General features: G+C 50.5%; 1 protein-coding gene across 2 annotated transcripts in view; it reads right to left on the bottom strand.

Moving 5' to 3' along the window:
* Window positions 1–286: 286 nt before the first annotated feature.
* ccdc102a (coiled-coil domain containing 102A) overlaps window positions 287–17,420 on the bottom strand; it is a 447,664-nt gene continuing 430,530 nt past the window's right edge. For both annotated transcript variants that reach the window (XM_070897719.1, XM_070897718.1), the window contains one exon: window positions 287–669. In XM_070897719.1, coding sequence (XP_070753820.1) covers window positions 543–669 — 127 coding nt within the window. In that variant the 3' untranslated portion in view covers window positions 287–542. The remainder of the gene's footprint in view (window positions 670–17,420) is intronic.

Genomic DNA, 17,420 nt, shown 5'->3' on the forward strand with positions numbered 1-17,420 from the left:
CTGCTTCTCCTTATTAACTCCAACAAAACCCTTTCTGATTTTGAACACCTTGATTAGCTCTCGACAAAACCGCTCATGAAAAGCCAAGTGCTCCAGTTGATAGCCAACGTCGGAGCTGTGAACACTGGCCGTGTTCTGCTTGTTTACTCCTGTGCTTCGCATGAAATCAGGAGCTGTAGATACACGTGGCCCTTTACCTTACAGTGTAAAAATCACACAAACACTCCACACCATTCTCTAAATATACAACTTTATAATAGAAAATTCATGTAAATATATAGTTTACAGTGATCTGTTAAAATGTACAAATATCTTATAAAGGATACAAATATAGCAGCCATTGATAAAGTTAGTGGGGACTGCTGGCAGAGAATAATGTTATACGGACTGTAGGGGCTGCAGATGTTGGGATTCCTGTCTCCACTCCACAAGCAGTGCCACTTTCTGGTCCCCACTTCCGGCCTGAAGCGGGGACACAGAAAGCTGATGGTCTCCACCATCTCCCTCCCTCTTTGCTCGCCGACCTCCCTTTCAAATGCTGCTTATGGAACCTGCAACTGCAACTCCTCGGGATCATCGTCGAAATCACTGCCCGTCTCACTGGGGTCATCCGGGCCGAATCGAGAACTCCTCTTCCCGAAGAGCAGAGGGTTCTGCTGCCGCCTCAGTCTGTGTGACAGCGAAGACACTGCTTAGGATTCATAACATCATAACAGATCGTGCAAGCAAGAAACTTCCCGCCACCGTACCTTCAGTGAGAGCAGAGCTACGTGATCAAGGCCCAATGGGGCAGGACAACTACAAGGAGACCAGGGCAATACATGTGATATGCTAGATCGCAGACCAGCACACTGTTCCCAGGAATAGGAGCTTTACCTTTCCATTATTTTTTACCGAACTAAAGCCAAGAAATTAAAATTGGTTAAATAACATTAGAAGCAACATTTCAGCATTCCAGACAACTTGAGCAAATCTTCCCGGGTACGACATGATTAGAACTGACGTTCCCGGGTGCGACACTAGAACTGACGTTCCTGGGTTTGACACGATTAGAACTGACAATCCCGGGTTTGACATGATTAGAACTGACGTTCCCGGGTTCGACACGATTAGAACTGATGTTCCCGGGTTTGACATGATTAGAACTGATGTTCCCGGGTTCGACACGATTAGAACTGACGTTCCCGGGTTCGACACTAGAACTGACGTTCCCGGGTTCGACACGATTAGAACTGACGTTCCCGGGTTCGACACGATTAGAACTGACGTTCCCGGGTTCGACACTAGAACTGACGTTCCCGGGTTCGACACGATTAGAACTGACGTTCCCGGGTTCGACATGATTAGAACTGACGTTCCCGGGTTCGACACAAGAACTGACGTTCCCGGGTTCGACACTAGAACTGACGTTCCCGGGTTCGACACAATTACATCTGACGTTCCCGGGTTCGACACAATTAGAACTGACGTTCCCGGGTTCGACACGATTACATCTGACGTTCCCGGGTTCGACACGAGAACTGAAGTTCCGGGTTCGACACGATTAGAACTGACGTTCCCGGGTTTGACACGATTAGAACTGACGTTCCCGGGTTCAACACGATTAGAACTGACGTTCCCGGGTTCGACACGATTAGAACTGATGTTCCCGGGTTTGACATGATTAGAACTGACGTTCCCGGGTTCGACACGATTAGAACTGACGTTCCCGGGTTCGACACTAGAACTGACGTTCCCGGGTTCGACACGATTAGAACTGACGTTCCCGGGTTCGACATGATTAGAACTGACGTTCCCGGGTTCGACACAAGAACTGACGTTCCCGGGTTCGACACTAGAACTGACGTTCCCGGGTTCGACACTAGAACTGACGTTCCCGGATTCGACACGATTAGAACTGACGTTCCCGGGTTCGACACGATTAGAACTGACGTTCCCGGGTTCGACACGATTAGAACTGACGTTCCCGGGTTTGACACGATTAGAACTGACATTCCCGGGTTTGACACTAGAACTGACGTTCCCGGGTTCGACACGATTAGAACTGACGTTCCCGGGTTCGACACGATTAGAACTGATGTTCCCGGGTTCGACACGATTAGAACTGACGTTTCCGGGTTCGACACAATTACATCTGACGTTCCCGGGTTCGACACGAGAACTGAAGTTCCGGGTTCGACACGATTAGAACTGACGTTCCCGGGTTTGACACTAGAACTGATGTTCCCGGGTTTGACACTAGAACTGACGTTCCCAGGTTCGACACAATTACATCTGACGTTCCCGGGTTCGACACGAGAACAGACGTTCCCGAGTTCCACACTGGAACTGACGTTCCCAGGTGCGTCCCTAGAACTGACATTTCCGGATTCGACATGATTAGAACAAATGTTCCCGGGTTCGACACTGGAACTGATGTTCCTCGGTTTGACACGATTACAACTGACGATCCCGGGTTCGACACAATTACATCTGACGTTCCCGGGTTCGACACGAGAACAGACGTTCCCGAGTTCCACACTGGAACTGACGTTCCCAGGTGCGTCCCTAGAACTGACATTCCCGGGTTCTATACGATTAGAACTGATGTTCCTGGGTTCGACACTGGAACTGACATTCCCGAGTTCAACACGATTAGAACTGACGTTCCCGGGATCGACACGATTAGAACTGACGTTCCCGAGGTCGACACGATTAGATCTGACGTTCCTGGGTTTGACACGATTAGAACAGACGTTCCCGAGTTCCACACTGGAACTGACGTTCCCAGGTGCGTCCCTAGAACTGACATTTCCGGATTCGACATGATTAGAACAAATGTTCCCGGGTTCGACACTGGAACTGATGTTCCTCGGTTTGACACGATTACAACTGACGATCCCGGGTTCGACACAATTACATCTGACGTTCCCGGGTTCGACACGAGAACAGACGTTCCCGAGTTCCACACTGGAACTGACGTTCCCAGGTGCGTCCCTAGAACTGACATTCCCGGGTTCTATACGATTAGAACTGATGTTCCTGGGTTCGACACTGGAACTGACATTCCCGAGTTCAACACGATTAGAACTGACGTTCCCGGGATCGACACGATTAGAACTGACGTTCCCGAGGTCGACACGATTAGATCTGACGTTCCTGGGTTTGACACGATTAGAACAGACGTTCCCGAGTTCCACACTGGAACTGACGTTCCCAGGTGCGTCCCTAGAACTGACATTCCCGGGTTCTATACGATTAGAACTGATGTTCCTGGGTTCGACACTGGAACTGACATTCCCGAGTTCAACACGATTAGAACTGACGTTCCCGGGATCGACACGATTAGAACTGACGTTCCCGAGGTCGACACGATTAGATCTGACGTTACTGGGTTTGACACTAGAACTGACGTTCCTGGGTTTGACACGATTAGAACAGACGTTCCCGAGTTCCACACTGGAACTGACGTTCCCAGGTGCGTCCCTAGAACTGACATTCCCGGGTTCTATACGATTAGAACTGATGTTCCTGGGTTCGACACTGGAACTGACATTCCCGAGTTCAACACGATTAGAACTGACGTTCCCGGGATCGACACGATTAGAACAAATGTTCCCGGGGTCGACACGATTAGAACTGACGTTCCCGAGGTCGACACGATTAGATCTGACGTTACTGGGTTTGACACTAGAACTGACGTTCCTGGGTTCGACACGATTAGAACTGACATTCCCGGGGTCGACAAGATTAAACTGATGTTCCCGGGTTCGACACTAGAACTGACGTTCCCGGATTCGACATGATTAAAACTGACCTTCCCGGGTTTGACACGAGAACTGACGTTCCCGGGTTTGACACGATTAGGAACTGACGTTACCGGGTTTGACACTAGAACTGACGTTCCCGGGTTCGACACGATTAGAACTGACGTTCCCGGGTTTGACACGAGAACTGACGTTCCCAGGTTTGACACGATTAGGAACTGACATTACGGGGTTTGACACTAGAACTGACGTTCCCGGGTTCGACACGATTAGAACTGATGTTCCCGGGTTTGACACTAGAACTGACGTTCCCGGGTTCGACACGATTAGAACTGACGTTCCCGGGTTTGACACTAGAACTGACGTTCCCAGGTTTGACACGAGAACTGACGTTCCCGGGTTCGACACGATTAGAACTGATGTTCCCGGGTTTGACACTAGAACTGACGTTCCCGGGTTTGACACTAGAACTGACGTTCCCAGGTTTGACACGAGAACTGACGTTCCCAGGTTTGACACGATTAGGAACTGACGTTCCCGGGTTTGACACTAGAACTGACGTTCCCGGGTTTGACACTAGACCTGACGTTCCTGGTTTCGACACGATTAGAACTGACGTTCCCGGGTTTGACACTAGAACTGACGTTCCAGGGTTCGACATGATTTGAACTGACGTTCCCGGGTTTGACGCTAGAACTGACGTTCCCGGGTTTGACACTAGAACTGACGTTCCCGGGTTCGACACGATTAGAACAGACCTTCCCGGGTTCGACACAATTAGAACTGACGTTCCCGGGTTCGACACTTGAACTGACGTTCCCGGGTTCGACACGATTAGAACTGACATTCCCGGGCTCGACACGATTAAAACTGATGTTCCCGGGTTTGACACGATTACAACTGGCGCTCCCGGATTCGACACGATTAGAACTGCCGTTCCCGGGTTTGACACAATTAGAACTGACGTTCCCGGGGTCGACACAATTAGAACTGAAGTTCCCGGGGTTGACACGATTAGAACAGAAGTTCCCGGGGTTGACACGATTAGAACTGACGTTCCCGGGTTGACACTAGAACTGACGTTCCCGGGTTTGACACTAGAACTGATGTTCCCGGGTTCGACACGATTAGAACTGAAGTTCCCGGGGTTGACACGATTAGAACAGAAGTTCCCGGGGTTGACACGATTAGAACTGACGTTCCCGGGTTGACACTAGAACTGACGTTCCCGGGTTTGACACTAGAACTGATGTTCCCGGGTTCGACACGATTAGAACTGGCGTTCCCGGGTTCGACACTCGAACTGACGTTCCCGGATTTGACACGATTAGAACTGATGTTCCCGGGTTTGGCATGATTAGAACTGACGTTCCCGGGTTGACACTAGAACTGACGTTCCCGGGTTTGACACTAGAACTGGCGTTCCCGGGTTCGACACTCGAACTGACGTTCCTGGATTTGACACGATTAGAACTGACGTTCCAGGGTTCGACACGATTAGAACTGACGTTCCCGGGTTTGACACTAGAACTGATGTTCCCGGGTTCGACACGATTAGAACTGACATTCCCGGGTTTGACACTAGAACTGACGTTCCCGGGCTCGACATGATTACAACTGACATTCCCGGCTTCGACACGATTAGAACTGGCGTTCCCGGGTTCGACACGATTACAACTGACGCTCCCGGATTCGACACGATTAGAACTGACGTTCCCAGGTTCGACACGATTACAACTGACGCTCCCGGATTCGACACGATTAGAACTGACGTTTCCGGGTTCGACACAATTACATCTGACGTTCATGGGTTTGACGCGAGAACAGACGTTCCCGAGTTCCACACTGGAACTGACGTTCCCAGGTGCGTCCCTAGAACTGACATTCCCGGGTTCTATACGATTAGAACTGATGTTCCTGGGTTCGACACTGGAACTGACATTCCCGAGTTCAACACGATTAGAACTGACGTTCCCGGGATCGACACGATTAGAACTGACGTTCCCGAGGTCGACACGATTAGATCTGACGTTACTGGGTTTGACACTAGAACTGACGTTCCTGGGTTTGACACGATTAGAACAGACGTTCCCGAGTTCCACACTGGAACTGACGTTCCCAGGTGCGTCCCTAGAACTGACATTCCCGGGTTCTATACGATTAGAACTGATGTTCCTGGGTTCGACACTGGAACTGACATTCCCGAGTTCAACACGATTAGAACTGACGTTCCCGGGATCGACACGATTAGAACAAATGTTCCCGGGGTCGACACGATTAGAACTGACGTTCCCGAGGTCGACACGATTAGATCTGACGTTACTGGGTTTGACACTAGAACTGACGTTCCTGGGTTCGACACGATTAGAACTGACATTCCCGGGGTCGACAAGATTAAACTGATGTTCCCGGGTTCGACACTAGAACTGACGTTCCCGGATTCGACATGATTAAAACTGACCTTCCCGGGTTTGACACGAGAACTGACGTTCCCGGGTTTGACACGATTAGGAACTGACGTTACCGGGTTTGACACTAGAACTGACGTTCCCGGGTTCGACACGATTAGAACTGACGTTCCCGGGTTTAAAACTAGAACTGACGTTCCCAGGTTTGACACGATTAGGAACTGACATTACGGGGTTTGACACTAGAACTGACATTCCCGGGTTCGACACGATTAGAACTGATGTTCCCGGGTTTGACACTAGAACTGACGTTCCCGGGTTTGACACTAGAACTGACGTTCCCAGGTTTGACACGAGAACTGACGTTCCCAGGTTTGACACGATTAGGAACTGACGTTCCCGGGTTTGACACTAGAACTGACGTTCCCGGGTTTGACACTAGAACTGACGTTCCCGGGTTCGACACGATTAGAAATGATGTTCCCGGGTTCGACACTAGAACTGACGTTCCTGGTTTCGACACGATTTGAACTGACGTTCCCGGGTTTGACACTAGAACTGACGTTCCCGGGTTCGATACTAGAACTGACGTTCCCGGGTTCGACACGATTAGAACAGACCTTCCCGGGTTCGACACAATTAGAACTGGCATTCCCGGGTTCGACACAATTACAACTGACGCTCCCGGATTCGATACGATTAGAACTGACGTTCCCGGGTTTGACATGATTAGAACTGACGTTCCCGGGCTCGACACGATTACAACTGACGTTCCCAGCTTCGACACGATTAGAACTGACGTTCCCGGGTTCGACACGATTAGAACTGGTGTTCCCGGGTTCGACACTCGAACTGACGTTCCCGGATTTGACACGATTAGAACTGACATTCCCGGGCTCGACACGATTAAAACTGATGTTCCCGGGTTTGACACGATTACAACTGGCGCTCCCGGATTCGACACGATTACAACTGCCGTTCCCGGGTTCGACACTAGAACTGACGTTCCCGGGGTTGACACGATTAGAACTGGCGTTCCCGGGTTCGACACTCGAACTGACGTTCCCGGGTTGACACTAGAACTGACGTTCCCGGGTTTGACACTAGAACTGATGTTCCCGGGTTCGACACGATTAGAACTGGCGTTCCCGGGTTCGACACTCGAACTGACGTTCCCGGATTTGACACGATTAGAACTGACGTTCCCGGGTTTGACACTAGAACTGATGTTCCCGGGTTCGACATGATTAGAACTGACATTCCCGGGTTCGACACTCGAACTGACGTTCCCGGATTTGACACGATTAGAACTGACATTCCCGGGTTTGACACTAGAACTGACGTTCCCGGGCTCGACACGATTAGAACTGACGTTCCCGGGTTTGACACTAGAACTGACGTTCCCGGGTTGACACGATTAGAACTGACGTTCCCGGGTTTGACACTAGAACTGATGTTCCCGGGTTCGACACGATTAGAACTGACATTCCCGGGTTTGACACGATTAGAACTGACGTTCCCGGGTTTGACACTAGAACTGATGTTCCCGGGTTTGACACTAGAACTGACATTCCCAGGTTCGACACAATTACATCTGACGTTCCCGGGTTCGACACGAGAACAGACGTTCCCGAGTTCCACACTGGAACTGACGTTCCCAGGTGCGTCCCTAGAACTGACATTTCCGGATTCGACATGATTAGAACAAATGTTCCCGGGTTCGACACTGGAACTGATGTTCCTCGGTTTGACACGATTACAACTGACAATCCCGGGTTCGACACAATTACATCTGACGTTCCCGGGTTCGACACGAGAACAGACGTTCCCGAGTTCCACACTGGAACTGACGTTCCCAGGTGCGTCCCTAGAACTGACATTCCCGGGTTCTATACGATTAGAACTGATGTTCCTGGGTTCGACACTGGAACTGACATTCCCGAGTTCAACACGATTAGAACTGACGTTCCCGGGATCGACACGATTAGAACTGACGTTCCCGAGGTCGACACGATTAGATCTGACGTTCCTGGGTTTGACACGATTAGAACAGACGTTCCCGAGTTCCACACTGGAACTGACGTTCCCAGGTGCGTCCCTAGAACTGACATTTCCGGATTCGACATGATTAGAACAAATGTTCCCGGGTTCGACACTGGAACTGATGTTCCTCGGTTTGACACGATTACAACTGACGATCCCGGGTTCGACACAATTACATCTGACGTTCCCGGGTTCGACACGAGAACAGACGTTCCCGAGTTCCACACTGGAACTGACGTTCCCAGGTGCGTCCCTAGAACTGACATTCCCGGGTTCTATACGATTAGAACTGATGTTCCTGGGTTCGACACTGGAACTGACATTCCCGAGTTCAACACGATTAGAACTGACGTTCCCGGGATCGACACGATTAGAACTGACGTTCCCGAGGTCGACACGATTAGATCTGACGTTCCTGGGTTTGACACGATTAGAACAGACGTTCCCGAGTTCCACACTGGAACTGACGTTCCCAGGTGCGTCCCTAGAACTGACATTCCCGGGTTCTATACGATTAGAACTGATGTTCCTGGGTTCGACACTGGAACTGACATTCCCGAGTTCAACACGATTAGAACTGACGTTCCCGGGATCGACACGATTAGAACTGACGTTCCCGAGGTCGACACGATTAGATCTGACGTTACTGGGTTTGACACTAGAACTGACGTTCCTGGGTTTGACACGATTAGAACAGACGTTCCCGAGTTCCACACTGGAACTGACGTTCCCAGGTGCGTCCCTAGAACTGACATTCCCGGGTTCTATACGATTAGAACTGATGTTCCTGGGTTCGACACTGGAACTGACATTCCCGAGTTCAACACGATTAGAACTGACGTTCCCGGGATCGACACGATTAGAACAAATGTTCCCGGGGTCGACACGATTAGAACTGACGTTCCCGAGGTCGACACGATTAGATCTGACGTTACTGGGTTTGACACTAGAACTGACGTTCCTGGGTTCGACACGATTAGAACTGACATTCCCGGGGTCGACAAGATTAAACTGATGTTCCCGGGTTCGACACTAGAACTGACGTTCCCGGATTCGACATGATTAAAACTGACCTTCCCGGGTTTGACACGAGAACTGACGTTCCCGGGTTTGACACGATTAGGAACTGACGTTACCGGGTTTGACACTAGAACTGACGTTCCCGGGTTCGACACGATTAGAACTGACGTTCCCGGGTTTGACACGAGAACTGACGTTCCCAGGTTTGACACGATTAGGAACTGACATTACGGGGTTTGACACTAGAACTGACGTTCCCGGGTTCGACACGATTAGAACTGATGTTCCCGGGTTTGACACTAGAACTGACGTTCCCGGGTTCGACACGATTAGAACTGACGTTCCCGGGTTTGACACTAGAACTGACGTTCCCAGGTTTGACACGAGAACTGACGTTCCCGGGTTCGACACGATTAGAACTGATGTTCCCGGGTTTGACACTAGAACTGACGTTCCCGGGTTTGACACTAGAACTGACGTTCCCAGGTTTGACACGAGAACTGACGTTCCCAGGTTTGACACGATTAGGAACTGACGTTCCCGGGTTTGACACTAGAACTGACGTTCCCGGGTTTGACACTAGACCTGACGTTCCTGGTTTCGACACGATTAGAACTGACGTTCCCGGGTTTGACACTAGAACTGACGTTCCAGGGTTCGACATGATTTGAACTGACGTTCCCGGGTTTGACGCTAGAACTGACGTTCCCGGGTTTGACACTAGAACTGACGTTCCCGGGTTCGACACGATTAGAACAGACCTTCCCGGGTTCGACACAATTAGAACTGACGTTCCCGGGTTCGACACTTGAACTGACGTTCCCGGGTTCGACACGATTAGAACTGACATTCCCGGGCTCGACACGATTAAAACTGATGTTCCCGGGTTTGACACGATTACAACTGGCGCTCCCGGATTCGACACGATTAGAACTGCCGTTCCCGGGTTTGACACAATTAGAACTGACGTTCCCGGGGTCGACACAATTAGAACTGAAGTTCCCGGGGTTGACACGATTAGAACAGAAGTTCCCGGGGTTGACACGATTAGAACTGACGTTCCCGGGTTGACACTAGAACTGACGTTCCCGGGTTTGACACTAGAACTGATGTTCCCGGGTTCGACACGATTAGAACTGAAGTTCCCGGGGTTGACACGATTAGAACAGAAGTTCCCGGGGTTGACACGATTAGAACTGACGTTCCCGGGTTGACACTAGAACTGACGTTCCCGGGTTTGACACTAGAACTGATGTTCCCGGGTTCGACACGATTAGAACTGGCGTTCCCGGGTTCGACACTCGAACTGACGTTCCCGGATTTGACACGATTAGAACTGATGTTCCCGGGTTTGGCATGATTAGAACTGACGTTCCCGGGTTGACACTAGAACTGACGTTCCCGGGTTTGACACTAGAACTGGCGTTCCCGGGTTCGACACTCGAACTGACGTTCCTGGATTTGACACGATTAGAACTGACGTTCCAGGGTTCGACACGATTAGAACTGACGTTCCCGGGTTTGACACTAGAACTGATGTTCCCGGGTTCGACACGATTAGAACTGACATTCCCGGGTTTGACACTAGAACTGACGTTCCCGGGCTCGACATGATTACAACTGACATTCCCGGCTTCGACACGATTAGAACTGGCGTTCCCGGGTTCGACACGATTACAACTGACGCTCCCGGATTCGACACGATTAGAACTGACGTTCCCAGGTTCGACACGATTACAACTGACGCTCCCGGATTCGACACGATTAGAACTGACGTTTCCGGGTTCGACACAATTACATCTGACGTTCATGGGTTTGACGCGAGAACAGACGTTCCCGAGTTCCACACTGGAACTGACGTTCCCAGGTGCGTCCCTAGAACTGACATTCCCGGGTTCTATACGATTAGAACTGATGTTCCTGGGTTCGACACTGGAACTGACATTCCCGAGTTCAACACGATTAGAACTGACGTTCCCGGGATCGACACGATTAGAACTGACGTTCCCGAGGTCGACACGATTAGATCTGACGTTACTGGGTTTGACACTAGAACTGACGTTCCTGGGTTTGACACGATTAGAACTGACGTTCCCGAGTTCCACACTGGAACTGACGTTCCCAGGTGCGTCCCTAGAACTGACATTCCCGGGTTCTATACGATTAGAACTGATGTTCCTGGGTTCGACACTGGAACTGACATTCCCGAGTTCAACACGATTAGAACTGACGTTCCCGGGATCGACACGATTAGAACAAATGTTCCCGGGGTCGACACGATTAGAACTGACGTTCCCGAGGTCGACACGATTAGATCTGACGTTACTGGGTTTGACACTAGAACTGACGTTCCTGGGTTCGACACGATTAGAACTGACATTCCCGGGGTCGACAAGATTAAACTGATGTTCCCGGGTTCGACACTAGAACTGACGTTCCCGGATTCGACATGATTAAAACTGACCTTCCCGGGTTTGACACGAGAACTGACGTTCCCGGGTTTGACACGATTAGGAACTGACGTTACCGGGTTTGACACTAGAACTGACGTTCCCGGGTTCGACACGATTAGAACTGACGTTCCCGGGTTTAAAACTAGAACTGACGTTCCCAGGTTTGACACGATTAGGAACTGACATTACGGGGTTTGACACTAGAACTGACATTCCCGGGTTCGACACGATTAGAACTGATGTTCCCGGGTTTGACACTAGAACTGACGTTCCCGGGTTTGACACTAGAACTGACGTTCCCAGGTTTGACACGAGAACTGACGTTCCCAGGTTTGACACGATTAGGAACTGACGTTCCCGGGTTTGACACTAGAACTGACGTTCCCGGGTTTGACACTAGAACTGACGTTCCCGGGTTCGACACGATTAGAAATGATGTTCCCGGGTTCGACACTAGAACTGACGTTCCTGGTTTCGACACGATTTGAACTGACGTTCCCGGGTTTGACACTAGAACTGACGTTCCCGGGTTCGACACGATTAGAACAGACCTTCCCGGGTTCGACACAATTAGAACTGGCATTCCCGGGTTCGACACAATTACAACTGACGCTCCCGGATTCGATACGATTAGAACTGACGTTCCCGGGTTTGACATGATTAGAACTGACGTTCCCGGGCTCGACACGATTACAACTGACGTTCCCAGCTTCGACACGATTAGAACTGACGTTCCCGGGTTCGACACGATTAGAACTGGTGTTCCCGGGTTCGACACTCGAACTGACGTTCCCGGATTTGACACGATTAGAACTGACATTCCCGGGCTCGACACGATTAAAACTGATGTTCCCGGGTTTGACACGATTACAACTGGCGCTCCCGGATTCGACACGATTACAACTGCCGTTCCCGGGTTCGACACTAGAACTGACGTTCCCGGGGTTGACACGATTAGAACTGGCGTTCCCGGGTTCGACACTCAAACTGACGTTCCCGGGTTGACACTAGAACTGACGTTCCCGGGTTTGACACTAGAACTGATGTTCCCGGGTTCGACACGATTAGAACTGGCGTTCCCGGGTTCGACACTCGAACTGACGTTCCCGGATTTGACACGATTAGAACTGACGTTCCCGGGTTTGACACTAGAACTGATGTTCCCGGGTTCGACATGATTAGAACTGACATTCCCGGGTTCGACACTCGAACTGACGTTCCCGGATTTGACACGATTAGAACTGACATTCCCGGGTTTGACACTAGAACTGACGTTCCCGGGCTCGACACGATTAGAACTGACGTTCCCGGGTTTGACACTAGAACTGACGTTCCCGGGTTGACACGATTAGAACTGACGTTCCCGGGTTTGACACTAGAACTGATGTTCCCGGGTTCGACACGATTAGAACTGACATTCCCGGGTTTGACACGATTAGAACTGACGTTCCCGGGTTTGACACTAGAACTGATGTTCCCGGGTTGACACGATTAGAACTGACGTTCCCGGGTTTGACACTAGAACTGATGTTCCCGGGTTCGACACGATTAGAACTGACATTCCCGGGTTTGACACTAGAACTGACGTTCCCGGGCTTGACATGATTACAACTGACATTCCCGGATTCGACACGATTAGAACTGACGTTTCCGGGTTCGACACAATTACATCTGACGTTCCCGGGTTTGACACGAGAACAGACGTTCCCGAGTTCCACACTGGAACTGACGTTCCCAGGTGCGTCCCTAGAACTGACATTCCCGGGTTCTATACGATTAGAACTGATGTTCCTGGGTTCGACACTGGAACTGACATTCCCGAGTTCAACACGATTAGAACTGACGTTCCTGGTTCAACACGATTAGAACAAATGTTCCCGGTTTCGACACTAGAACAGACGTTCCTCGGTTCGACACGATTTGAACTGACGTTCCCGGGTTTGAAACTAGAACTGCCGTTCCCGGGTTTGACACGAGAACTGACGTTCCCGGGTTTGACACGATTAGAACTGACGTTCCCGGGTTTGACTCGATTAGAACTGACATTCCCGGGTTTGACACGATTAGAACTGACGTTCCCGGGTTTGACACGATTAGAACTGACGTTCCCGGGTTTGACTCGATTAGAACTGACATTCCCGGGTTCGACACTTGAACTGACGTTCCCGGCTTCGACACAATTAGAACTGACGTTCCCGGGTTTGACACTAGAACTGACGTTCCAGGGTTTGACACGATTAGAACTGACATTCCCGGATTCGACACTAGAACTGACGTTCCAGGGTTCGACACGATTAGAACTGACGTTCCCGGGTTTGACACTAGAACTGACGTTCCCGGGTTTGACACGATTAGAACTCACGTTCCCGGGTTTGACACGATTAGAACTGACATTCCCGGATTCGACACTAGAACTGACGTTCCAGGGTTCGACACGATTAGAACTGACATTCCCGGATTCGACACTAGAACTGACGTTCCAGGGTTCGACACGATTAGAACTGACGTTCCCGGGTTTGACACTAGAACTGACGTTCCCGGGTTTGACACGATTAGAACTGACGTTCCCGGGTTTGACACGATTAGAACTGATGTTCCCGGATTCGACTCGATTAGAACTGACGTTCCCGGGTTTGACTCGATTAGAACTGACATTCCCGGGTTTGACACTAGAACTGACGTTCCCGGGTTCAACACGATTACAACTGACGTTCCCAGCTTCGATACGATTAGAACTGACATTCCCGGGTTTGACACGATTAGAACAGAAGTTCCCGGGTTTGACACTAGAACTGATGTTCCCGGGTTCGACACGATTAGAACTGATGTTCCCGGGTTTGACACGAGAACTGACGTTCCCGGGCTCGACATGATTACAACTGACATTCCCGGATTCGACACGATTAGAACTGACGTTCCCGGTTTTGACACGATTAGAACTGATATTCCCGGGTTCGACACTAGAACTGACGTTCCCGGATTCGACACGATTAGAACTGACATTCCCGGGCTCGACACGTTTAGAACTGACGTTCCCGGGTTTGACACGAGAACTGATGTTCCCGGGTTCGACTCAATTAGAACTGAAGTTCCTGGCTTCGACACTAGAACTGACGTTCCTGGGTTCGACACAAGAACTGACGTTCCCGGGTTTGACTCGATTAGAACTGACGTTCCCGGGTTCGACACTAGAACTGACGTTCCCGGGTTTGACTCGATTAGAACTGACGTTCCCGGGTTCGACACTAGAACTGACGTTCCCGGGTTTGACTCGATTAGAACTGACGTTCCCGGGTTCGACACTAGAACTGACGTTCCCGGGTTTGACTCGATTAGAACTGACGTTCCCGGGTTTGACTCGATTAGAACTGATGTTCCCGGGTTCGACACTAGAACTGACGTTCCCGGGTTTGACTCGATTAGAACTGACGTTCCCGGGTTCGACACAAGAACTGACGTTCCCGGGTTTGACTCGATTAGAACTGACGTTCCCGGGTTCGACACGATTAGAACTGACGTTCCCGGGTTTGACTCGATTAGAACTGATGTTCCCGGGTTCGACACTAGAACTGACGTTCCCGGGTTTGACTCGATTAGAACTGACGTTCCCGGGTTCGACACAAGAACTGACGTTCCCGGGTTTGACTCGATTAGAACTGACGTTCCCGGGTTCGACACAAGAACTGACGTTCCCGGGTTTGACTCGATTAGAACTGACGTTCCCGCGTTCGGCACGATTACAACTGACGCTCCCGGATTCGACACGATTAGAACTGACGTTCCCGGGTTTGACACTAAAACTGACGTTCCCGGGTTCGACACGATTAGAACTGACCTTCCCGGCCTCGACACGATTAGAACTGACGTTCCCGAGGTCGACACGATTAGAACTGACGATCCCCGGTTCGACACGAGAACTGACATTCCCGGGTTTGACACTAGAACTGACGTTCCCGAGGTCGACACGATTAGAACTGAATTTCCCGGGTTCGACACTAGAACTGACGTTACCGGGTTTGACATTAGATCTGACATTCCTCGGTTCGACACGATTATAACTGATGTTCCGGGTTGGACACGATTAGAACTGACGTTCCCTGGCTCGACATGATTAGGACAGACGTTCCCGGATTCGACACGATTAGAACTGACGTTCCCGGTTTTGACACGATTAGAACTGACCTTCCCGGCTTCGACAATATTAGAACTGATGTTCCCGGGTTTGACACGATTAGAACTGACGTTCCCGGTTTTGACACGATTAGAACTGATATTCCCGGGTTCGACACTAGAACTGACGTTCCCGGGTTCGACTCAATTCGAACTGACGTTCCCGGGGTCGACACGATTAGAACTGACGTTCCCGGGTTTGACTCGATTAGAACTGACGTTCCCGGGTTCGACACAAGAACTGACGTTCCCGGGTTTGACTCGATTAGAACTGACGTTCCCGCGTTCGGCACGATTACAACTGACGCTCCCGGATTCGACACGATTAGAACTGACGTTCCCGGGTTTGACACTAAAACTGACGTTCCCGAGTTCGACACGATTAGAACTGACCTTCCCGGCCTCGACACGATTAGAACTGACGTTCCCGAGGTCGACACGATTAGAACTGACCTTCCCGGGTTTGACTCGATTAGAACTGACATTCCCGGGTTCGACACTTGAACTGACGTTCCCGGCTTCGACACAATTAGAACTGACGTTCCCGGGTTTGACACTAGAACTGACGTTCCAGGGTTTGACACGATTAGAACTGACATTCCCGGATTCGACACTAGAACTGACGTTCCAGGGTTCGACACGATTAGAACTGACGTTCCCGGGTTTGACACTAGAACTGACGTTCCCGGGTTTGACACGATTAGAACTCACGTTCCCGGGTTTGACACGATTAGAACTGACATTCCCGGATTCGACACTAGAACTGACGTTCCAGGGTTCGACACGATTAGAACTGACATTCCCGGATTCGACACTAGAACTGACGTTCCAGGGTTCGACACGATTAGAACTGACGTTCCCGGGTTTGACACTAGAACTGACGTTCCCGGGTTTGACACGATTAGAACTGACGTTCCCGGGTTTGACACGATTAGAACTGATGTTCCCGGATTCGACTCGATTAGAACTGACGTTCCCGGGTTTGACTCGATTAGAACTGACATTCCCGGGTTTGACACTAGAACTGACGTTCCCGGGTTCAACACGATTACAACTGACGTTCCCAGCTTCGATACGATTAGAACTGACATTCCCGGGTTTGACACGATTAGAACAGAAGTTCCCGGGTTTGACACTAGAACTGATGTTCCCGGGTTCGACACGATTAGAACTGATGTTCCCGGGTTTGACACGAGAACTGACGTTCCCGGGCTCGACATGATTACAACTGACATTCCCGGATTCGACACGATTAGAACTGACGTTCCCGGTTTTGACACGATTAGAACTGATATTCCCGGGTTCGACACTAGAACTGACGTTCCCGGATTCGACACGATTAGAACTGACATTCCCGGGCTCGACACGTTTAGAACTGACGTTCCCGGGTTTGACACGAGAACTGATGTTCCCGGGTTCGACTCAATTAGAACTGAAGTTCCTGGCTTCGACACTAGAACTGACGTTCCTGGGTTCGACACAAGAACTGACGTTCCCGGGTTTGACTCGATTAGAACTGACGTTCCCGGGTTCGACACTAGAACTGACGTTCCCGGGTTTGACTCGATTAGAACTGACGT

Source organism: Pristiophorus japonicus, chromosome 13, assembly GCF_044704955.1.
Source record: "Pristiophorus japonicus isolate sPriJap1 chromosome 13, sPriJap1.hap1, whole genome shotgun sequence".
NCBI lineage: Eukaryota > Metazoa > Chordata > Chondrichthyes > Pristiophoridae > Pristiophorus > Pristiophorus japonicus.